This window comes from Hyla sarda, chromosome 12 (assembly GCF_029499605.1).
Source record: "Hyla sarda isolate aHylSar1 chromosome 12, aHylSar1.hap1, whole genome shotgun sequence".
Lineage (NCBI taxonomy): Eukaryota > Metazoa > Chordata > Amphibia > Anura > Hylidae > Hyla > Hyla sarda.
In genome coordinates, this window is record NC_079200.1 from 6,213,365 (window position 1) to 6,239,679 (window position 26,315).

At 44.6% G+C, this 26,315-nt stretch overlaps 1 protein-coding gene across 4 annotated transcripts in view; it reads right to left on the reverse strand.

The window, feature by feature from the left end:
- RALY (RALY heterogeneous nuclear ribonucleoprotein) overlaps positions 1–26,315 on the reverse strand; it is a 201,088-nt gene that overhangs the window by 15,458 nt on the left and 159,315 nt on the right. For 3 of the 4 annotated variants that reach the window (XM_056547934.1, XM_056547932.1, XM_056547933.1), the window contains 2 exons: positions 11,459–11,531; positions 3,251–3,298 (listed from right to left, as the gene is read on the reverse strand). In XM_056547934.1, coding sequence (XP_056403909.1) covers positions 3,251–3,298; positions 11,459–11,531 — 121 coding nt within the window. The remainder of the gene's footprint in view (positions 1–3,250; positions 3,299–11,458; positions 11,532–26,315) is intronic. The other variant, XM_056547935.1, reaches the window with a different exon arrangement.

Below are 26,315 nucleotides of genomic sequence, written 5' to 3' on the forward strand. Positions count from 1 at the left end.
TGTAGGATACAGGTGATGATGTAGGATACAGGGGATGATGTAGAATACAGGTGATGATGTAGGATACAGGGGATGGTGTAGGATACAGATGATGATGTAGGATACAGGGGATGGTGTAGGATACAGATGATGATGTAGGATACAGGGGATGGTGTAGGATACAGGTGATGATGTAGGATACAGATGATGATGTAGGATACAGGGGATGGTGTAGGATACAGATGATGATGTAGGATACAGGTCATGATGTAGGATACAGGTGATGGTGTAGGATACAGGGGATGATGTAGGATACAGGTGATGGTGTAGGATACAGGTGATGGTGTAGGATACAGGGGATGATGTAGGATACAGGGGATGGTGTAGGATACAGGTGATGGTGTAGGATACAGGTGATGGTGTAGGATACAGGGGATGGTGTGGTATACAGGTGATGGTGTAGGATACAGGGGATGGTGTAGGATACAGGGGATGGTGTAGGATACAGGTGATGGTGTAGGATACAGGTGATGGTGTAGGATACAGGGGATGATGTAGGATACAGGTGATGGTGTAGGATACAGGTGATGATGTAGGATGCAGGTGATGGTGTAGGATACAGGTGATGGTGTAGGATACAGGTGATGATGTAGGATACAGGTGATGATGTAGTATACAGGTGATGATGTAGGATACAGGTGATGATGTAGGATACAGGTGATGATGTAGGATACAGGTGATGGTGTAGGATACAGGTGATGATGTAGGATACAGGTGATGATGTAGGATACAGATGATGATGTAGGATACAGGTCATGATGTAGGATACAGGTGATGGTGTAGGATACAGGTGATGATGTAGGATACAGGTGATGATGTAGGATACAGGTGATGATGTAGGATACAGGTGATGATGTAGGATACAGGTGATGATGTAGGATACAGGTGATGATGTAGGATACAGGTGATGGTGTAGGATACAGGTGATGATGTAGGATACAGGTGATGGTGTATGATACAGGTTATGATGTAGGATACAGGTGATGATGTACGATACAGGTGATGATGTAGGATACAGGTGATGTGTAGGATACAGGTGATGGTGTAGGATACAGGTTATGATGTAGGATACAGGTGATGGTGTAGGATACAGGTGATGATGTAGGATAAAGGTGATGGTGTAGGATACAGGTGATGATGTAGGATACAGGTGATGGTGTAGGATACAGATGATGGTGTAGGATACAGGTGATGGTGTAGGATACAGGTGATGATGTAGGATACAGGTGATGATGTAGGAAACAGGTGATGATGTAGGATACAGGTGATGGTGTAGGATACAGGTGATGATGTAGGATACAGGTGATGGTGTAGGATACAGGTGATGGTGTAGGATACAGGTGATGGTGTAGGATACAGGTGATGGTGTAGGATACAGGTGATGATGTAGGATACAGGTGATGATGTAGGATACAGGTGATGATGTAGGATACAGGTGATGATGTAGGATACAGGTTATGATGTAGGATACAGGTGATGGTGTAGGATACAGGTGATGATGTAGGATACAGGTGATGGTGTAGGATACAGGGGATGATGTTGGATACATGTGATGGTGTAGGATACAGGTGATGGTGTAGGATACAGGTTATGATGTAGGATACAGGTGATGATGTAGGATACAGGTGATGGTGTAGGATACAGGGGATGGTGTAGGATACAGGTCATTATGTAGGATACAGGTGATGGTGTAGGATACAGGTGATGATGTAGGATACAGGTGATGGTGTAGGATACAGGGGATGGTGTAGGATACAGGTCATGATGTAGGATACAGGTGATGGTGTAGGATACAGGTCATGATGTAGGATACAGGTGATGGTGTAGGATACAGGTGATGGTGTAGGATACAGGTGATGATGTAGGATACAGGTGATGGTGTAGGATACAGGGGATGATGTAGGATACAGGTGATGGTGTAGGATACAGGTGATGATGTAGGATACAGGTGATGGTGTAGGATACAGGTGATGGTGTAGGATACAGGTGATGGTGTAGGATACAGGTGATGGTGTAGGATACAGGTGATGATGTAGGATACAGGTGATGATGTAGGATACAGGTGATGATGTAGGATACAGGTGATGATGTAGGATACAGGTTATGATGTAGGATACAGGTGATGATGTAGGATACAGGTGATGGTGTAGGATACAGGTGATGGTGTAGGATACAGGGGATGATGTTGGATACATGTGATGGTGTAGGATACAGGTGATGGTGTAGGATACAGGTTATGATGTAGGATACAGGTGATGATGTAGGATACAGGTGATGGTGTAGGATACAGGGGATGGTGTAGGATACAGGTCATTATGTAGGATACAGGTGATGGTGTAGGATACAGGTGATGATGTAGGATACAGGTGATGGTGTAGGATACAGGGGATGGTGTAGGATACAGGTCATGATGTAGGATACAGGTGATGGTGTAGGATACAGGTCATGATGTAGGATACAGGTGATGGTGTAGGATACAGGTGATGGTGTAGGATACAGGTGATGATGTAGGATACAGGTGATGGTGTAGGATACAGGGGATGATGTAGGATACAGGTGATGGTGTAGGATACAGGGGATGATGTAGGATACAGGGGATGGTGTAGTATACAGGTGATGGTGTAGGATACAGGTGATGGTGTAGGATACAGGTGATGGTGTAGGATACAGGTGATGATGTAGGATACAGGTGATGATGTAGGATACAGGTGATGGTGTAGGATACAGGTGATGGTGTAGGATACAGGTGATGGTGTAGGATACAGGTGATGGTGTAGGATACAGGTGATGATGTAGGATACATGTTGAATTTATGGTTCTATAATCGGACATTTAGATTCTTCTATATGGACCAATCACAGCTGACGTACAGCGCAGGTCACTGTTTCCATTCAGCCATATACATTGGTCGATGATTGGTGGCATCGTTGTGCCCATTCTACTCTTCTACAACCCTACGATGATCTGATCCCCCATGATGCCCCTCACCTCCTCCCCCCATCCTCCATATGATTAACACGTCCAGAGACATCTCATCCACTCTTCTTCTTTCTAGGTTGGTTGCAGGGAGGGGAGGGGGAGCGCATTAGTGCCGGCACTCCCGTCGTGCTTTGATTCTCTCTCCCCCACCCCCCTGCCGCTTGAACACAATTCACACTGTGACGGAGAACAAAAAATAGGTCGACATGCCCCCCAGCGCGGCTCCACTCACCTCTCATAGAAGTCTTCTCTGTAGTAATCAAAGTCAAATTCGTAGCCGCTGCCGAGAGAGAAGAGAGAGAATGGTAAATCGCCAGCACTCCGGGCCGAGGGGGGTGGGGGGGGAGCTTCTGCAGACTATTACTCCCCGGAGGATCCCCCCCCCCCCCCTCCGCATGGTATCTGCACAGCACTAAATTACGCATCAAAGGTGTCATTTATATTTAACCTGTCGTCTGCCACCAGGCACTTCTGGTATTCGAGTCACGTCTTTTGCGCGATCCGGTGACGGTGTGAAGAATACATTGTATCCTACTTGTTCATCCAAGAACACATGTCCTATATAACACCAGTGGTCTCCAACGGCTGTCTGGACATGCTGGGAGTTGTAGTTTCACACTTTGGAGACCTCCGCCCTATACCCCCTTGAGGAGACGGCTAATTTTCACTCTTGTGTTTTTGTTTTTTCTATAGACCCTCATGAGACTTGTTTTTTGTGGGACCAATTGTACTTTGCATTGACATCTTTTATTTTACCATAAAATGTCTCCTCGCCTTCTAAGAGCCGCAAATCTTTAATATTTCCATCCACAGACCCATATGAGGCTTCTTCTTGTTTTTTGTGCCACTGATTGTACTTTGCATTGACGCCTTTTTTTAACTTTTACCATAAAATGTCCGACAAAGCAAGAAAAAACTAAATTTTTTTTGCCCAATTTTGGTACTTTTTGGGATTTCTTTTTTTTACGCAGCGCACTTTACCGTAAAACTTACCCGTTCCCGTTATTCTGTGCGTCCAGATGATTAAACGATACCCATGGTCACATACAAAATCAGCAATTCTGGTGTTTTGTATTTTATTAAATATTTTAACAGTTCGGACCTGTCTGCACGCGGTGATCCTAAATAGTCTTTTTTTTTTTATTATGGGAAAAGGGAGATGATTTATATTTTTATTAGGATGGGGCATTTGTATATATTTTAAGCATTTTTTTAAAATATTAATTTCATGCTTTTTATTATGGAAAAGAGGCTTTGGAGAGGCTTTTCATATATATATATATATTTAGATATTTATTTTACGCTATTTTATTTAACCCCTTTTCTTCCTCACCTTCTAAAAATCATAACCCTATCAATTTTCCACCTACGGACCCATATAAGGGCTTGTTTATTGCGCATTTTTATTCGTAGTGACCTCAATCACTTCACCACAAAATGTTCTGCAAAACCAGAAAAAAAAAAATCTTTGTGGGGCACAACAAAAAATAAACAATAACTCAATTTTGTAATTTTTGGGGCTTCCGATTCTACACATTGCACTTTTCGCAAAAATGACACCTTATCTTTATTCTATAGGCCCATACGGTTAAATTGATGCCCAATTTATATAGGTTTTATTTTCTTTTACTTCTGTTGAAAAATGATAACTACGTGCACCAAAACTAGTATGTTTAAAAATGTCTCCTCCTGACCCCTATAACTTTTTTTATTTTTCCGCATACAGGGATGTATGAGGGCTCATTGTTTTTGCGCCGTGATCTGACGTTTTTATCGGTACCATATTTGTTTTGACTTTTTGATCCCTTTTTTTTTAAGGGTATACAAAGTGACCAAAAATACAAAAACATTTTTTTTTTTTTACGTGTACGCCATTTTAATTAACGATATATTTTTATAGTTCGGACATTAACACACGCGACGATACAACATATTTTTATTTTTGTTTACGTATTTCTTTTTTATTGAAAAAAAGGGGGTGATTCAAATTTTTATTTATAAAAGGGGTTATCCAGGAAAAAACTTTTTTTTTTTTATATATATATATATCAACTGGCTCCAGAAAGTTAAACAGATTTGTAAATTAATTGGGATAGGAGAACAGAGACAGGGTCCAGCAGTTGTCAGGGTCCAGTTACTCGGTAGTACCTGCGGGGTGCATGCGACAAGGTGAAGTATCAATCTAACATAACAGGAAAATGTAGCATTCACTCACCGCATAAACGGCTTCTATGTTCCCGGCTGGAGGGGGTCACGGGTCAGCGTCTTCAGGACTTCAGGAGCGCTCAGAGGCTACAACCGGTAGTTTCTCGCGCTGCTGCGCGCTTCCTCCGGCCTCTTCCCTCTTCTTCTCTTCGAGGCCGGAGGAAGCGCGCAGCAGCACGTGAAACTACCAGTTGTAGCCTCTGAGCGCTCCTGAAGTCCTGAAGACCCGTGACCCCCTCCAGCCGGGAACACAGAAGCCGTTTATGCGGTGAGTGAATGCTACATTTTCCTGTTATGTTAGATTTGTAAATTACTTCTATTAAAAAAATCTTAATCCTTTCAGTACTTATGAGCTTCTGAAGTTAAGGTTGTTCTTTTCTGTCTAAATCCTCTCTAATGACACCTGTCTCGGGAACCGCCCAGTTTAGAAGCAAATCCCCATAGCAAACCTCTTCTAAACTGGGTGGTTCCCGAGACACGTGTCATCAGAGAGGATTTAGACAGAAAAGAACAACCTTAACTTCAGAAGCTCATAAGTACTGAAAGGATTAAGATTTTTTAATAGAAGTAATTTACAAATCTGTTTAACTTTCTGGAGCCAGTTGATTATATATATATATATATATATATATATATATATATATTTTTTTTTTCCTGGATAACCCCTTTAACTTGTTTATTAACATTTAGTAACATGTTTTATTTTATTTTTTACTTTTTTACACTATTTTATAGTTCCCATTGGAGACTATTACATGTAATCATTAGATTGCACACACTGTGGCTCCATAGCATAGCATTGATCAGTGTTATCGGTGCTCCATTGCTCCAGCCTGCTGAGGTATCCTGGAGCATCCTAGCAACGATCGGACGGTGAGGAGGCAGGTAAGGGCCCTCTCACTGTCCTCTTAGCTTATCGGGACACCGCGGGGGTCCCGATCACCTCCGCTAAGCTGCCGGGACTGTTTTTATAAATTTTATTTTAGACGCCGCGATCAACTTTGATTGCGGCGTCTAAGGGGTTAATGCCAGGCATCACCGGGATCGGTGATGTCCGGTATTAGCCATTGGTCCTGGTGGCTGATAGCCTTCAGGACCAACCCACTATGACTAAGTGCCGTCAGCTCCTGAGCCCACGTCATAGAAGGGGAGCGGGACGAGGGCGTACAGGTACGTCCTTGGTCCTCAAGGAGTTAAATAAGCGTAAAATAAATATTCAACGGGTTATTGATCACATGATTCTTATGCGTCAATTTTCTCTATTACAAGTTCCCGACAGACAGACGGACATGTGATTGGTGGGGGGCCCATCCAATAAAGCCTTACCAATCACCCACCTGTCCTGTAGATAGGAAACAACTTTTTTTTTTAACCTTTACAGCAGTGTTTCCCAACCAAGGTGCCTGCAGCTGCTGCCAAAGGCCGCTTAGATGAGAGGAAAGCCTTGATTTACCTTTCAGGGACAGATTAAATCCTCTATAGGAGGCAGACAAGCCTTTGCCTGTTTAGGTATTCTGGGAATTGTAGTTTTGCAAAAACTGGAGGCACCTAGGTTGGGAAAAGCTATTATACGACATATTGCTTATTCTCCCAAAATGTATGTCCCCCTAAAGCAACATGCAGGTTAAAGGGGTTAATCAGGAATCGAAAAACAGCTCCACCCCTCTCCTCATTTTGTGTGTGGTATTGTGGTATTGCAACTCAGTTCCGTTGAAGTGAATGGAGGCAAGTTGTAATACCGCACACAACCTGAAGACAAGGGTGGCGCTGTTTTTAGATATTTTTCTATTCCTGGATAAATAGAAGCCTATAGGACAGTGGTCTTCAACCTGCGGACCTCCAGATGTTGCAAAACTACAACTCCCAGCATGCCCGGACAGCCAACGGCTGTCCGGGCATGCTGGGAGTTGTAGTTTTTCAACATCTGGAGGTCCGCAGGTTGGAGACCACTGCTATAGGACCTGTACCTCTCCACCTCTGATTCCGTTTTTTTTTCCATTAGGGGAGAATATCTGTGACATATGGCACCATATGGCGGCACGCGGCCTTTCTTTATTTAAACATATAGACTTTTTTTTTTTTTTGCCATCAGCGCTAAACAATAAGCCGTTTAATTTATAGAGTTTTTTTAATAAGCTAAATATATCCGCACTACACCGTCATGTGACCTTGGCCTCCGCGCAGCCATTACGGACCACATATTAAATCCCAACGCTGCGCACTTCTTTCACAAGACCCGTCTGATCCCCAGCCGGCGCGCGGCGCGGTGCGGGTGGCGGTAATGATGCTGTTTAACCGTTTCTCCTTTCAAGTCATCGGTAATTTACACTCGGCGGCAGATTTTACTACTTAATGGGATTGGGTTGAGATTTTTCGTACCGCGGCCTTGATAAATCCTTAATATAAGAAATCCAATAATTATTTTAATTGCCTCCGAAATGACTGCAAAACCCCCGCCGATTCCTTTTTTTATGCTTTCAGCCCTTATAATTGGTTTTAAAGGATAATTGTGGCGTGAATAACCCTTTAATATCCGGAGGGGAGATCTCAGTTGCGCTTTTAGTCGGCTTTGTAGTCTGAGATGCGGAGATCTGTGTCGGTGGTTTCCTGGCAGTGGCGCCATGAGACGTGGCTGGTCGGAGCTCACGGCCATAATTACCAGGGCGGCCATGTGAACAACGAGGAGATGTATTGTGGGGCCACATTATGTCAACTGGACAAATATATGTATATATGTGTGTGTACTGTATATATGTGTGTGTACTGTATGTATGTGTATATAAATATATGTATATGTGTATGTATGTATATATGTGTGTGTACTGTATATATGTGTGTGTACTGTATGTATGTGTGTGTACTGTATGTATGTGTGTGTACTGTATATATGTATATGTGTATATATGTATATATGTGTGTGTACTGTATGTATGTGTATGTACTGTATGTATGTGTGTCTACTGTATATATGTATATGTGTATATATGTATGTATGTGTGTGTACTGTATGTATGTGTATATATGTATATATGTGTGTGTACTGTATATATGTGTATATAAATATATGTATATGTGTATGTATGTATATATGTGTGTGTACTGTATATATGTGTGTGTACTGTATGTATGTGTGTGTACTGTATATATGTATATGTGTATATATGTATATATGTGTGTGTACTGTATGTATGTGTGTGTACTGTATATATGTATATGTGTATATATGTATATATGTGTGTGTACTGTATGTATGTGTGTGTACTGTATATATGTATATGTGTATATATGTATATATGTGTGTGTACTGTATGTATGTACTGTATGTATGTGTGTGTGTACTGTATATATGTATATGTGTATATATGTATGTATGTGTGTGTACTGTATGTATGTGTATATATGTATATATGTGTGTGTACTGTATATATGTGTGTGTACTGTATGTATGTGTATATAAATATATGTATATGTGTATGTATGTATATATATGTGTGTGTACTGTATATATGTGTGTGTACTGTATATATGTGTGTGTATATATGTGTGTATATATGTGTATGCACTGTATGTATGCGTGTATATATATATATATGTGTATGTACTGTATGTGTGTGTATATAAATATATATATATACGTGTGTGTTTATGTACTGTATATGTGTGTGTATATATGTATATATGTGTATGTACTGTATATGTGTGTGTATATATGTATATATGTGTATGTACTGTATATGTGTGTGTATATATGTATATATGTGTATGTACTGTATATATGTGTGTATATATGCATATATGTGTATGTACTGTATATGTGTGTGTATATATGTATATATGTGTATGTACTGTATATGTGTGTGTATATATGTATATATGTGTATGTACTGTATGTGTGTGTATATATGTATATATGTGTATGTACTATATGTAGTTGTGTGTGTATATATGTGTATGTACTGTATATATGTGTGTATAAATATATGTATATATGTGTATGTATGTGCATATATGTATGTGTGTGTATGTACTGTATCTATGTGTATATGTACTGTATATAGGTGTATATATATATATATATATATATATATGTGTGTATAAATATGTATGTGTGTATATATTTGTATGTACTGATTCTATATGTGTGTATATATGTATATGAATGTGTGTTCCAGCATCACTTCTAAAAGGCTGGAGATAATTTGATAAAACTTGTGACTTATATGTTAACTAAAAATATAGGATTATTAAATTAACCCTTACCTACCCCCCATTTGCGAGTGTTTGGGATTTGTCTGAAGTCCCATACAAGTCTATGGAACCTCAGGTACCTACTCCACAAGCTCCACTCTGCATCAAGATATGACAAGATATAGGGTTGGGATATGAGGAGAAGATATGAGGACAGGATATGAGGACAGGATATGAGGATTGGATATGAGGACTGGATATAAGGACGAGATATGAGGTCGGGATATGAGGACAGCATATGGGGACAGGATATGAAGTCCGGATATGAGGACAGAGTATGAGGACGAGAAATGCAGACAGGATGGGAGGTCAGGATATGAGGATGGGATATGAGGTCGGGATATGAGGAGAAGATATGAGGACGGGATATGAGAACAGGATATGGGGACGGGATATGAGGATGGGATATGAGGACGGGATATGAGGTGGGGATATGAGGTCAGGATATGAGGACTGGATATAAGGACGAGATATGAGGTCGGGATATGAGGATGGAATATGAGGTCAGGATATGAGGACGAGATATGGGGACAGGATGTAAGGAAAAGATATGAGGACAGGATATGGGGACGGGATATGAGGACAGGATATGGGGACAGGATATGAGGTCCGGATATGAGGACAGAATATGAGGACGAGATATGCGGACAGGATGGGAGGTCAGGGTATGAGGATAGGATATGAGGATGGGATATGAGGACAGGATATGAGGAGAAGATATGAGGACGGGATATGAGAACAGGATATGGGGACGGGATATGAGGATGGGATATGAGGTCGGGATATGAGGTTGGGATATGAGGTCCGGGATATGAGGACGGGATATGAGGTGGGGATATGAGGTCAGGATATGAGGACTGGATATAAGGACGAGATATGAGGTCGGGATATGAGGATGGAATATGAGGTCAGGATATGAGGACGAGATATGGGGACAGGATGTAAGGAGAAGATATGAGGTCAGGATATGAGGACAGGATATGGGGACGGGATATGAGGACAGGATATGGGGACAGGATATGAGGTCCGGATATGAGGACAGAATATGAGGACGAGATATGCGGACAGGATGGGAGGTCAGGGTATGAGGATAGGATATGAGGATGGGATATGAGGACAGGATATGAGGAGAAGATATGAGGACAGGATATGAGGACAGGATATGGGGACGGGATATGAGGTCGGGCTATGAGGTCGGGCTATGAGGTCGGGATATGAGGTGGGGCTATGAAGTCAGGATATGAGGACTGGATATAAGGACAAGATATGAGGTCGGGAGATGAGGATAGGATATGAGCATGGGATATGAGGTCAGGGTATGAGGACAAGATATGGGGACGGGATATGAGGATGAGATATGAGGTCGGATATGAGGTCAGGATATAAGGACAAGATATGAGGTTGGGATATGAGGTCAGGATATGAGGATGGGATATGAGGAGAAGATATGACGTCAGGATATAAGGTCAGGATATGAGGACAGGATATGAGAACGGAATATGAGGACGGAATATGCTGATGAGATATGCGGATGAGATATGAGGACAGGATATGAGGACGGGATATGAGGACAGGATAGGAGGTAGGGATATGAGGACGAGATATGAGGTTGGAATATGAGGACGGGATATGAGGACAAGATATGAGCACGGGATATGAGGACAGGATACGAGGACGGGATAGGAGGACAGGATATGAGGACGGGATATGAGGACGGGATATGAGGACAGAATACTAGGACGGGATAGGAGGACGGCGTGACACAGCACACTGCCAGGGATCCAACAGGGCATTAGATCCTCCTTTCTATTGTGACGTTTTCCCTCATTATTTTCCTAATATTATAACCACTTCCATAGATCATTATCACATTTACACATAGAAATTTTCCTTCAAACTCAATGACTCTTTTTGGTCCATTATTATTTTCATCAATAAGTTTATATTAGCGGGAATGACTCCTCGGGGGTGTGGCCTCATCTCTTACCTGTACAGTGCAGCCGCCGCCCGCTTCAGCCCTTTGGGCCTATGGGGCTTGGGCTCTCCCGCCATGTTGATATCTGTTGAGAGAGTTAAGATCCATTATAAGCTATAACGCTCCTAGAACATTAAGTGTAATTGTCCATATTTCTTTGAGATACATATAATTCCCATAATGCATCATATTCCAGTCTCATCGGTTCCTTCCTAACGTCTCACACGCAGTTTTCCGGGAAGGACTTATCTCAGTGTTCATGTATCGCAGAAATTACACAACTATATGTAGTTACATTGGGGAAGGTTTATCACAACCTGTCCAGAGGAAAAGATGCTGAGTTGCCAATAGCAACCAATCAGATCGCTTCTTTCATTTTTCAGAGGCCTTTAGGCCTCTGAAAAATGAAAGAAGCGATCTGATTGGTTGCTATGGGCAACTCAGCAACTTCAGGCCTCTGAAAAATGAAAGAAGCGATCTGATTGGTTGCTATGGGCAACTCAGAAACTTCAGGCCTCTGAAAAAAGAAAGAAGCGATCTGATTGGTTGCTATGGGCAACTCAGCAACTTCAGGCCTCTGAAAAATGAAAGAAACGATCTGATTGGTTTCTATGGGCAACTCAGCAACTTTTCCTCTGGACAGGTTTTGATAGTTCTTAAAGGGGTGCTTCGCTGCCCCAGCGTTCGGAACATTTTGTTCCGAATGTTTGGAGCGGGCGTCGGGGTTGTGATTTCACGGCCACGCCCCATTTAACATCACGCCCCCTCCCATAGACTTTCAGGGGCCGTGGTGTGACATCACGAGGGGCGTGGCAGTGACATCACGACCCCTCCGCTCGCACACAGTGTCCTAAAAGAATGCCAGGTGCTGCACAGAGGTCCCAGCAGCAGGATCCCCACGATCAGACATCTTATCCCCTATCCTTTAGATAGGGGATAGGATGTCTCGGGGCGGAGTACCCCTTTATTGGGGTACTCCAGTGCCCCAGCGTCCGGAACATTCAGCTCCGAATGCTGGGTGCGGGCTGCGGGGGTTGTGACTTCACGGCACCCCCCTCAATGCATGTCTATGGGAGGGGGTGTAAGGGCTGCCATTGAGGGGGCATGGTGTGACATCATGAGGGGCATGGCATTGACATCACGACCCCACCACCCGTATCCAGGATCTTAAATGAACGCCAGGTGCTGCACAAAGATTGCAGGGTTTCCACAACGCCCGCAGCCCGCACCCAACATTCGGAACTGAATTTTCAGGACACTGGGGCAGTGGAGTACCCCTTTAAGGTTGAAAAAAGAGCAGAGTCCATCAAGTTCAACCTATATCCCCATTGTGCAAAAAAAAAATAATAATGAAATTGCCCCATACCAGGGGAAAGAAATAATTCCCAACTCCAATATGGCCTCAGAATAAAGCCCTGGATCAACGTTCTGTCCCTTTAAATTTACTATCCATAATCTATGATGTTATTACTCTCCAGAAATGTATACAGGCCCCTCCTCTTGGACTCTTTTATTGAGTTCCCCATGACCATTTCCTCTGGTAGAGAGTTCTATAGCCTCACTGCTCTTACAGTAAAGAACCCCCGTCTGTGCTGGAGTAGAAACCTTCTTTCCTCTAGACGTAGAGGATGCCCCCTTGTTATAGATACAGTCCTGGATATAAATAGATCAGGGAGAGATCTCTGTACGGCCCCCTGATATATTTGGGTTGGATCACCACGAAAGGTTAAGTGGGTCAAGTGGGCTTCACTGTATTTCCCTTGATCATCACTTGCTCTCCGCGCATTGACATTCATGGCATAGCGTTATGAACACTCCATCTTCTGTTCTCCTGATCGTGTCTCCACTGCCGACCTTGCCGTGGCCTCTCTGATGTACGAGTTGCCGACTGCTCCGGCCGCTACCCTACAAATCATGGCACGGAGCTGACAACGGACTCTACGGCGGTAATGCGAGCGTGGCTGTGTGTGCCAGCGCCAGGAGAACCTGCCGTATATTATACTGGGCGCTGCCAGGCCAGGGAGGGCAAGCGTATCATAGAGTAGAGGATCCTGCATTGCCTCGTGGAGACAGATTTAAGACGTCCCGAGGAGTCGTTTGGAAGATTTACTGCTCTGTCCGCAACCACCAAGTCACCGTGTCACCGCCGGTTTATGATGTTTGCTCGGGAGAAGCTAGAGGATCTGAAATAGCCAAATACAAAGAAGTAGACAGAGACGGCACTCACCGAGCAGCGGTCTTTATTGTTTAAAACATCGGGTACATGGCGGCAACCATAGCAGGTAGTAACAGAGAAGGTGGGGGGCGCTTAATGATGTTTACATGGGAGAAGCTAGAGGATCTGAAATAGCCAAATACAAAGAAGTAGACAGAGACGGCACTCACTGATCAGCGGTCATTATTGTTTAAAACATCAGGAACATGGTGGCAACCATAGCAGGTAGTAACAGAGAAGGTGGGGGTGTTGGGCGCCCCCGCCTTCTCTGTTACTACCTGCTATGGTTGCCGCCATGTACCCAATGTTTTAAACAATAAAGAAAACCACTGATCGGTGAGTGCCATCTCTGTTTACTTAATTCTATTTGGCTATTTCAGATCCTTTAGCTTTTCCCAAGCAAACATCAAAATGTGCCCCCCGTCATAAGGTGCCCCCCTCCTCCTCTGTTACTAACTGCTATGGTTGCCACCATGTACCCAATGTTTTGAACAATACAGAAGACTGCTGATCGACGAGTGCTGTCTCTGTCTACTTTGTATTTGGCTATTTCAGATCCTCTAGCTTCTCCCAACCAAACACCATAAAGTGCCCCCCGCCTTAAGGCGCCCCTGCCTTCTCTGTTACTACCTGGTATAGTTGGCGCCATAAAACCAATGTTTTAAACAATTAAGAAGACTGCTGATCGGTGAGTGCCGTCTCTGTCTACTTATTTGTATTTGGCTATTTCAGATCCTCTAGCTTCTCCAAACATCATAAAGCGCCCCCCCGCCTTCTCTGTTACTACCTGCTATAGTTGCCGCCATGTACTCGATGTTTTGAACAATAAAGACTGCTGATCGGTGAGTGCTGTCTCTGTCTACTTCTTTTTCTTTGGTTATCTACCTACTTGACTGAGCACTGCCTGAAACAGCATGCTGAACCTTGACCGAACGCAGTTGGACATTTTGCTTCATGTGAATTAGCACCTAGTAATTTCAGTGCTCAATTCACTCTTTGCTACTCCGCCTGAGGATCTGTAATATGTAGGCGTCCCCCATCGAAAGTACCTGGCAGCCGAAAGACACGAAAAACTCTTGAGGGTCTTTTTATGCCCAATTACACGAGAGACCTGGAAGACAACGAGCTCCGTTAACCCAACGCCAAGAATTTTTAATGAAGACCTGAGGGTACTAATAGCAAGTACATGCAAATATTATGAGGACTTCATAAAGTCTTTCCCTGGGAACACGGGGACACGTGTCGTGTGCTGTGAACATAATGGCGGTACTTATATTCCTGAAGAGTTAACAAGTCTACGATTGTTCTTCATCTTTCGGCAAAGAGCAGATCAGTGGTGTTTCAATAGGCTTTTTCACCATTGTAGGTTTAATGGACCACTGAATCCACAACATGGTCTATAGCAGAGTTCTCCAACCCAGTCCTCAAGGCTCCACATCATGGTCTATAGCAGAGGACCCCAACCCAGCCCTCAAGGCTTCACAACATGGTCTATAGCAAAAGTCCCCATCCTAGTGCTCCGGGCTCCACCAAATGGTCTATAGCAGAGGTACTCAACCCAGTCCTCAAGGCTCCGGAACATAGCCAATAGCAGAGGTCCCCATCCCAGACCACAAGACTCCACAATATGGTCTTTAACAGAGGTCCCCAACCCAGTCCTCAAGGCTCCACAACATGGTCTATAGCAGAGGTCCCAAACCCAGTCCTCAAGGCTTCACAACATGGTCTATGGCAGAGGTCTCCAACCCAGTCCTCAAGGCTTCACAACATTGTCTATAGCAAAGGTCCCCATCCTAGTGCTCCAGGCTCCACCAAATGGTCTATAGCAGAGGTACCCAACCCAGTCCTCAAGGCTCCGGAACAGGGTCAATAGCAGAGGTCCTCATCCCAGTCTGCAAGGCTCCACAATATGGTCTATAGCAGAGGTCTCCAACCAAGTCCTCAAGGCTCCACAACATGGTCTATAACACTGGTCCCCAACCCAGTCCTCAGGGCTCCACAACATGGTCTATAGCAGAGGTACCCAACCCAGTCCTCAAGGCTTCACAACATGGTCTATAGCAAAGGTCCCCATCCTAGTGCTCCAGGCTCTATAGCAGATGTCCCCAGCCCAGCCCTGAAGGCTCCACAATATGGTCTATAGCAGAGGTCTCCAAACCAGTCCTCAGGGCTCCACAACATGGTCTATAGCAGAGGTCCCCAGCCCAGTCCTGAAGGCTCCACAATATGGTCTATAACAGAGGTCTCCAAACCAGTCCTCAGGGCTCCACAACATGGTCTATAGCAGAGGTCCCCATCCTAGTGCTCCAGGCTCCACAAAATGGTCTATAGCAGAGGTCCCCAACCCAGTCCTCAAGGCTCCACAACATGGTTCCCAACCCAGTCCTCAATGCTTCACAACATGGTCTATAGCAAAGGTCCCCAACCTAGTCCTCAAGGCTTCACAACATGGTCAATAGCAGAGGTTCCCAACCCAGTCCTCAAGGCTCCACAATATGGTCTATAGCAGAGGTCCCCAACCCAGTCCTCAAGGCTTCACAACATGGTCTATAGCAGAGTTCCCCAACCCAGTCCTCAAGGCTCCACAATATGGTCTATAGCAGAGGTCCCCAAACCTGTCCTCAAGGCTCCACAACGTGGTCTATAGCAGAGGTCTCCAACTCAGTCCTCAAGGCTCCATAACATGGTCTATAGCAGAGGTCCCCAAACCTGTCCTCAAGGCACCACAACGTGGTCTATAGCAGAGGTCTCCAACTCAGTCCTCAAGGCTCCATAACATGGTCTATAGCAGAGGTCCCCAAAACAGTCCTCAAGGCTCCACAATATGGTCTATAGCAGAGGTCCCCAACCCAGTCCTCAAGGGCTCCACAACATGGTCTATAGCAGAGGTCCCCAACCCAGTCCTCAAGGCTCCACAACATGATCTATAGCAGAGGTCACCAACCCAGTCCTCAAGGGCTCCACAACATGGTCTATAGCAGAGGTCCCCAACCGAGTCCTCAAGGGCTCCACAACATGGTCTATAGCAGAGGTTCCCAACCCAGTCCTCAAGGGCCCACAACTTGGTCTATAGCAGAGGTCCCCATCCCAGTCCTCAAGGCTTTACCAACTGTCCAGAATTTGCATTTTCCCTGTTTTATTCCAGTGGAGTAACTGAAAAAACCCAGAATATCGGTGACCTCGAGGACTGTGTTGGGAACCACTGGTCTACAGGATGGACAACATAAACTTGAAAGTCACAAGTCATAATTTTATCTCTTGGCCATCACGGCCCTATAGCAATGACAGAGTACAAAGCGAGTCTATTGACATTTTAACCAATTGTTAACAGTAAAGATGCCATATGTGGATGAAACCACACAAACATTGGAGTGGCCAATGGTTGCATCATCAGGACTGAAAATAAAAACATATAAAAAAAAAATATTATTTTTTTATCATTTAGTTAAAAAAATAAATCTGTACAATACATTCTGTTTAGTGTTAGGTTCAAACCACTGGTGCATGTTTATTCCCATTTTTCTGCTTCCCCTTAGGAGGAGAACAGCTAAACTAAATGGTGGTGTTGGATCCTCTGCATGCCAGACACCACCAGCGTCCGATGGGCCCTATCGACAAAATAATTAAGTGTGTTGCACCATTTTGTCCTGTATTTGGTACAAAATCTGCGACAGAAGCTTTTAATGGAACATTAAATTCCTTCCTAATGTCTTACTGAGAATTTTCTAGGAGAGGACGTACCCTACCTTTATGTTTATGTGACTAAAATGAAACAACTCTTGGACTGGATGATCACGAGAGAACAAATGGACCCTCCTGTGGGTCCCGGTTCTGACCCAAATAGGTCTCAATGGTCCAGCAGAGGACAAGCCCAATAGAAGATTCTGGGGACAATTCTCATGGACTCGACTCCCCATAACCCAATAGAATGTATCATTTCTATGACCCATCTTCACCGTGGACATGCTTTTGTAAAATTTGATGGTTCAGCTCCTGGATTTCCTCATTTGGGCACAAGGTACCCACATCATGTCCATCGGTACCCACATCATGTCCAACGGTACCCACATCAGGTCCATCGGTACCCACATCACGTCCATCGGTACCCACATCACGTCCATCGGTACCCACATCACGTCCATCGGTACCCACATCCCGTCCATCGGTACCCACATCACGTGCATCGGTATCCACATCACATCCATCGGTACCCACATCACATCCATCGGTACCCACATCACGTCCATCGGTACCCACATCACATCCATTGGTACCCACATCACAACCATCTGTACCCACATCACGTCCATCAGTATCCACATCACACCCATCGGTACCCACATCACGTCCATCGGTACCCACATCACGTACATCGGTATCCACATCACACCCATCGGTACCCACATCACACCCATCGGTACCCACATCACACCCATCGGTACCCACATCACGTACATCGGTATCCACATCACACCCATCGGTACCCACATCACACCCATCGGTACCCACATCACGTCCATCGGTACCCACATCACGTACATCGGTATCCACATCACGTCCATCGGTACCCACATCACACACATCGCTACCCACATCACACACATCGGTACCCACATCACATCCATCGGTACCCACATCACATCCATCGGTACCCACATCACAACCATCGGTACCCCCATCACAACCATCTGTACCCACAAATCTAAACACAAGTTGACTTATACAGATGTGAACAGAACCAAAACTGCAATCAGTAGCTAAAGTTCTCTGAATTGTAAACAAACACCAGGTTCCTGCGGCAGTGGTCGTGATGTCAGGGCCACGCCCCCTCGTGATGTCATGCCACCGGCTCTGAGCGTTCAGAACAAATTGTTCAGAATACTGGAGCACCGGAGTACCCCTTTAAACGAGATGAATGGATAACAAGTCACACACCGCGCCCCACCAGAGATTATCTTCAGCGTTCCTAGAACTTTTACTAATTTACCTCCTTTTTTTTATGAAGAACCAAAAATATATTGAGAGATAAATGATTTCTAGTATGAAAGGAAAGATTCTTGTCTGTTCAGCCGACGTATAAATCCAGGGAATATGTGGTTATGGAGAAGATCCAGGGCCGACTCTGCTTATAGGCAAAATAGGCAGCTGCCTAGAGCGCCATCTTGATGGGGGCGCCGCAAGAAAGACAACCAGCATCTGAACCAATCGCTCAACCGGCACCACCATGACCCCGTCACCTGATGTGCGTCACCTCAGTATTAAGGAGATTATATGAGGAGGAGGTTTGTTACAGTGTGTCACCCCAGTAGTAAGGAGATTATATGAGGAGGAGGTTTGTTACAGTGTGTCACCCCAGTAGTAAGGAGATTACATGAGGAGGAGGTTTGTTACAGTGTGTCACCCCAGTAGTAAGGAGATTACATGAGGAGGAGGTTTGTTACAGTGTGTCACCCCAGTAGTAATGAGATTACATGAGGAGGAGGATTGTTACAGTGTGTCACCCCAGTAGTAAGGAGATTACATGAGGAGGATTGTTACAGCGTGTCAGCCCAGTAGTAAGGAGATTACAAGAGGAGGAGGTTTGTTACAGTGTGTCATCCCAGTAGTAAGGAGATTACATGGGGAGGAGGTTTGTTACAGTGTGTCACCCCAGTAGTAAGGAGATTACATGAGGAGGGATTTTTTTTTAAAGTGTGTCACCCCAGTAGTAAGGAGATTACATGAGGAGGAGGGTTGTTACAGTGTGTCACCCCAGTAGTAAGGAGATTACATGAGGAGGTTTGTTACAGTGTGTCACCCCAGTATTAAGGAGATTACATTAGGAGGAGGTTTGTTACAGTGTGTCACCCCAGTAGTAAGGAGATTACATGAGGAAGAGGAGGTTTGTTACAGTGTGTCACCCCAGTAGTAAGGAGATTAAATGAGGAGGAGGTTTGTTACAGTGTGTCACACCAGTAGTAAGGTGATTACATGTGGAGGAGGTTTGTTACAGTGTGTCACCCCAGTAGTAAGGAGATTACATGAGGAGGTTTGTTACAGTGTGTCACCCCAGTAGTAAGGAGATTAAATGAGGAGGAGGTTTGTTACAGTGTGTCACCACAGTAGTAAGGAGATTACATGAGGAGGAGGTTTGTTACAGTGTGTCACCCCAGTAGTAAGGAGATTACATGAGGAGGAGGTTTGTTAGAGTGTGTCACCCCAGTAGTAAGGAGATTACATGAGGAGGAGGTTTGTTACAGTGTGTCACCCCAGTAGTAAGGAGATTACATGAGGAGGAGATTTGTTACAGTGTATCACACCAGTAGTAAGGTGATTACATGTGGAGGAGGTTTGTTACAGTGTGTCACCCCAGTAGTAAGGAGATTACATGAGGAGGAGATTTGTTACAGTGTGTCACACCAGTAGTAAGGTGATTACATGTGGAGGAGGTTTGTTACAGTGTGTCACCCCAGTAGTAAAGAGATTACATAAGGAGGAGGTTTGTTACAGTGTGTCACTCCAGTAGTAAGGAGATTACATGAGGAGGGGGTTTGTTACAGTGTGTCACCCCAGTAATAAGGAGATTACATGAGGAGGAGGCTTGTTACAGTGTGTCACCCCAGTAGTAAGGAGATTACATGAGGAGGAGGGTTGTTACAGTGTGTCACCCCAGTAGTAAGGAGATTACATGAGGAGGTTTGTTACAATTTTTGGGAGCGGTTTGGGAGGGGTTTGTTACAGTGTGTCACCCCAGTAGTAAGGAGATTACATGAGGAGGTTTGTTACAGTGTGTCACCCCAGAAGTAAGGAGATTACATGAGGAGGAGATTTGTTACAGTGTGTCACACCAGTAGTAAGGTGATTACATGTGGAGGAGGTTTGTTACAGTGTGTCACCCCAGTAGTAAGGAGATTACATGAGGAGGAGGTTTGTTACAGTGTGTCTTTCCAGTAGTAAGGAGATTACATGAGGAGGAGGTTTGTTACAGTGTGTCACCCCAGTAGTAAAGAGATTACATGAGGAGGAGGTTTGTTACAGTGTGTCACTCCAGTAGTAAGGAGATTACATGAGGAGGGGGTTTGTTACAGTGTGTCACCCCAGTAATAAGGAGATTACATGAGGAGGAGGCTTGTTACAGTGTGTCACCCCAGTAGTAAGGAGATTACATGAGGAGGAGGGTTGTTACAGTGTGTCCACCCCAGTAGTAAGGAGATTACATGAGGAGGTTTGTTACAGTGTGTCACCCCAGAAGTAAGGAGATTACATGTGGAGGAGATTTGTTACAGTGTGTCACACCAGTAGTAAGGTGATTACATGTGGAGGAGGTTTGTTACAGTGTGTCACCCCAGTAGTAAGGAGATTACATGAGGAGGAGGTTTGTTACAGTGTGTCTTTCCAGTAGTAAGGAGATTACATGAGGAGGAGGCTTGTTACAGTGTGTCACCCCAGTAGTAAGGAGATTACATGAGGAGGAGGCTTGTTACAGTGTGTCACCCCAGTAGTAAGGAGATTACATGAGGAGGAGGGTTGTTACAGTGTGTCCACCCCAGTAGTAAGGAGATTACATGAGGAGGTTTGTTACAATTTTTGGGAGCGGTTTGGGAGGGGTTTGTTACAGTGTGTCACCCCAGTAGTAAGGAGATTACATGAGGAGGTTTGTTACAGTGTGTCACCCCAGGAGTAAGGAGATTACATGAGGAGGAGGTTTGTTACAGTGTGTCACCCCAGTAGTAAGGAGATTAAATGAGGAGGAGGTTTGTTACAGTGTGTCACCCCAATAGTAAGGAGATTACATGAGGAGGAGGTTTGTTACAGTGTGTCACCCCAGTAGTAAGGAGATTACATGAGGAGGAGATTTGTTACAGTGTGTAACACCAGTAGTAAGGTGATTACATGTGGAGGAGGTTTGTTACAGTGTGTCACCCCAGTAGTAAGGAGATTACATGAGGAGGAGGTTTGTTACAGTGTGTCACCCCAGTAGTAAGGAGATTACATGAGGAGGAGGTTTGTTACAGTGTGTCACACCAGTAGTAAGGTGATTACATGTGGAGGAGGTTTGTTACAGTGTGTCACCCTAGTAGTAAAGAGATTACATGAGGAGGAGGTTTGTTACAGTGTGTCACTTCAGTAGTAAGGAGATTACATGAGGAGGGGGTTTGTTACAGTGTGTCACTCCAGTAGTAAGGAGATTACATGAGGAGGGGGTTTGTTACAGTGTGTCACCCCAGTAATAAGGAGATTACATGAGGAGGAGGTTTGTTACAGTGTGTCACCCCAGTAGTAAGGAGATTACATGAGGAGGGTTTTTTTTTTACAGTGTGTCACCCCAGTGGTAAGGAGATTACATGAGGAGAGGGTTTGTTACAGTGTGTCACCCCAGTGGTAAGGAGATTACATGAGGAGGAGGGTTGTTATAGTGTGTCACCCCAGTAGTAAGGCGATTACATGAGGAGGAGGTTTGTTACAGTGTGTCACCCCAGTAGTTAGGAGATTACATGAGGAGGAGGTTTGTTACAGTGTTTCACCCCAGTAGTAAGGAGATTACATGAGGAGATTTGTTACAGTGTGTCACCCCAGTAGTAAGGAGATTACATGGGGAGGAGGTTTGTTACAGTGTGTCACCCCCAGTAGTAAGGAGATTACATGAGGAGGAGGTTTGCTACAGTGTATCATCCCAGTATTAAGGAGATTACATGAGGAGGAGGAGGTTTGTTACAGTGTGTCACTCCAGTAGTAAGGAGATTACATGAGGAGGAAGTTTGTTACAGTGTGTCACTCCAGTAGTAAGGAGATTACATGAGGAGGAGGTTTGTTACAGTGTGTCACCTCAGTAGTTAGGAGATTACATGAGGAGGAGGTTTGTTACAGTGTTTCACCCCAGTAGTAAGGAGATTACATGAGGAGATTTGTTACAGTGTGTCACCCCAGTAGTAAGGAGATTACATGAGGAGGAGGTTTGCTACAGTGTATCATCCCAGTATTAAGGAGATTACATGAGGAGGAGGAGGTTTGTTACAGTGTGTCACTCCAGTAGTAAAGAGATTACATGAGGAGGAAGTTTGTTACAGTGTGTCACTCCAGTAGTAAGGAGATTACATGAGGAGGAGGTTTGTTACAGTGTGTCACCTCAGTAGTTAGGAGATTACATGAGGAGGAGGTTTGTTACAGTGTTTCACCCCAGTAGTAAGGAGATTACATGAGGAGATTTGTTACAGTGTGTCACCCCAGTAGTAAGGAGATTACATGAGGAGGAGGTTTGCTACAGTGTATCATCCCAGTATTAAGGAGATTACATGAGGAGGAGGAGGTTTGTTACAGTGTGTCACTCCAGTAGTAAAGAGATTACATGAGGAGGAAGTTTGTTACAGTGTGTCACACCAGTAGTAAGGTGATTACATGTGGAGGAGGTTTGTTACAGTGTGTCACCCCAGTAGTAAGGAGATTACATGAGGAGGAGGTTTGTTACAGTGTGTCACCCCAGTAGTAAGGAGATTACATGAGGAGGAGGTTTGTTACAGTGTGTCACACCAGTAGTAAGGTGATTACATGTGGAGGAGGTTTGTTACAGTGTGTCACCCTAGTAGTAAAGAGATTACATGAGGAGGAGGTTTGTTACAGTGTGTCACTCCAGTAGTAAGGAGATTACATGAGGAGGGGGTTTGTTACAGTGTGTCACTCCAGTAGTAAGGAGATTACATGAGGAGGGGGTTTGTTACAGTGTGTCACCCCAGTAATAAGGAGATTACATGAGGAGGAGGTTTGTTACAGTGTGTCACCCCAGTAGTAAGGAGATTACATGAGGAGGGTTTTTTTTTTACAGTGTGTCACCCCAGTAGTAAGGAGATTACATGAGGAGAGGGTTTGTTACAGTGTGTCACCCCAGTGGTAAGGAGATTACATGGGGAGGAGGGTTGTTATAGTGTGTCACCCCAGTAGTAAGGAGATTACATGAGGAGGAGGTTTGTTACAGTGTGTCACCCCAGTAGTTAGGAGATTACATGAGGAGGAGGTTTGTTACAGTGTTTCACCCCAGTAGTAAGGAGATTACATGAGGAGATTTGTTACAGTGTGTCACCCCAGTAGTAAGGAGATTACATGGGGAGGAGGTTTGTTACAGTGTGTCACCCCCAGTAGTAAGGAGATTACATGAGGAGGAGGTTTGCTACAGTGTATCATCCCAGTATTAAGGAGATTACATGAGGAGGAGGAGGTTTGTTACAGTGTGTCACTCCAGTAGTAAGGAGATTACATGAGGAGGAAGTTTGTTACAGTGTGTCACTCCAGTAGTAAGGAGATTACATGAGGAGGAGGTTTGTTACAGTGTGTCACCTCAGTAGTTAGGAGATTACATGAGGAGGAGGTTTGTTACAGTGTTTCACCCCAGTAGTAAGGAGATTACATGAGGAGATTTGTTACAGTGTGTCACCCCAGTAGTAAGGAGATTACATGGGGAGGAGGTTTGTTACAGTGTGTCACCCCCAGTAGTAAGGAGATTACATGAGGAGGAGGTTTGCTACAGTGTATCATCCCAGTATTAAGGAGATTACATGAGGAGGAGGAGGTTTGTTACAGTGTGTCACTCCAGTAGTAAGGAGATTACATGAGGAGGAAGTTTGTTACAGTGTGTCACTCCAGTAGTAAGGAGATTACATGAGGAGGAGGTTTGTTACAGTGTGTCACCTCAGTAGTAAGGAGATTACATGAGGAGGAGGTTTGTTACAGTGTGTCACCCCAGTAGTAAGGAGATTACAGGAGGAGGAGGTTTGTTACAATGTGTCTCCCCAGTAATAAGATGGGGCGGGCCAATGGGTGGAGTCCAGGGGCGGCAAAATTACCTTTTACCCAGTATGGCAAAAATCCTCGCACCAGCCCTGAGAAGTTTTGCCGTTTTCCTTTCGTAAATCATCTATAACCGAGCGGGATCGGACACAAACTAATAGAAGGAATAAATGTCCTTGTTGTCCTTAACAACATATAAAAATGGCCGAGCAGATTGAAGTCGGACTTGGTTGCTAAGAGTAAATAGATCTTTATCCTCCTGGAGTCCCAATGTCCGCTGAACGTTCACTTCACACCATCGTAGGGGCCTGAATGCAGCCGGGAAGGTTCTCCACAAGTCAAGACGTCTTGGAGGAATCGGTAAATCCTGGAGGTGTGAAGGACTCCGAGCATAAAGAAGGAAAACATCTTCACATCCACTTATTTCTTATTTACAAAGTGACCTTAGCTGTTCACACATTATATGTCACTTGTATCTGGAGGACAGTCTCGCTCGTACGCACGTTGAGGGATAAAACCTTTCATCCCGGCTTTAATGGTGACAACGCGCCGGCTGGTGTTTTTTGCTCGAGGAGGGGCGGCTCGTAGATTCTGCATGAAGTGAGGCAATGACATCATCCAGCCATCCACTCTGTCTCAGTCAAAATCCCTCTCTGAAAGCAGCCCCCACCCTCCTGAGAGACACAGACCATGGGGTTTCTGCCCTGCACTGATGAGTCATGCTCTATTTTGGTGCTAAGACTGGGAGGTGTGTGCAGCCTCAGCCAATCAGACACTGAATCTCTCTCTGCTGCTCAGAGCAGGAGGGTGGGGGCTGCTCTTGGAGAGGGAACTGGCTGGCAGAACAGAGCTGCAATGATTGCTGGGAGATGAGGACAAGAAAAGGGAAGCGTGGCAAAGAATTTCAAGCTGACGGAGAAGACAACAGAGGCCACAGGAGCCATACATGTCAGGCAGGATGGTTTACAGGGGACATATCCATATAAGAAGGTGGACCACTTCTTGAAATGGTGCTGTCCACGCTGAGGGTATGCATCTATTTTATCAATCGACTTCAATTCACATTCGTGAACCGATGACCTGAAGGTCATCGGTTCACGGAAGTGAATTGAAGTCGATTGATAAAATAGATGCAAACCCTCAGGGTGGACAAGGGCCTTTACAGATGACAGATAAAGTTGGCCGTATATCTTAGAACTTGTCCGACGACTATCACAACTGATCCTGCCCAATACACAGCTATGCTTGACAGAGTTTGCATCTGTGGTGGGGGTAAGCCGCTGCCAGAAACATCTGCTTATCATCTCCTTGACAACAAGACCTCCCTGACATCTAACATTGCTTGAGAATCTGGTAACCCCCCCCCCCCCCCATACAAATTAAGATAAAAATTCTCAAGAAGACCATTGAGAGGACCCCTCCAAAAAGACCAATTTTTTGTGACCAATTTTCTTCTATAGTCTATGAGACCACCCAACCCCCTTATACACTGCTCAAAAAAATAAAGGGAACACTTATACACCACAATGTAACTCCAAGTCACTGACACTTGTGTGAGATCCCACTGTCCACTCAGGAAGAACACTGATTGACAATCAATTTCACATGGAACAGACAACAGGTGGAAATCATAGGCAATTAGCAAGACACCCCCAATAAAGGAGTGGTTCTGCAGGTGGTGACCACAGACCACTTCTCAGTTCCTATGCCTCCTGGCTGATGATGTGGTCACTTTTGAATGCTGGCGGTGCTTTCACTCTAGTGGTAGCATGAGACGGAGTCTACAACCCACACAAGTGGCTCAGGTAGTGCAGCTCATCCAGGATGGCACATCAATGCGAGCTGTGGCAAGAAGGTTTGCTGTGTCTGTCAGCGTAGTGTCCAGAGCATGGAGGC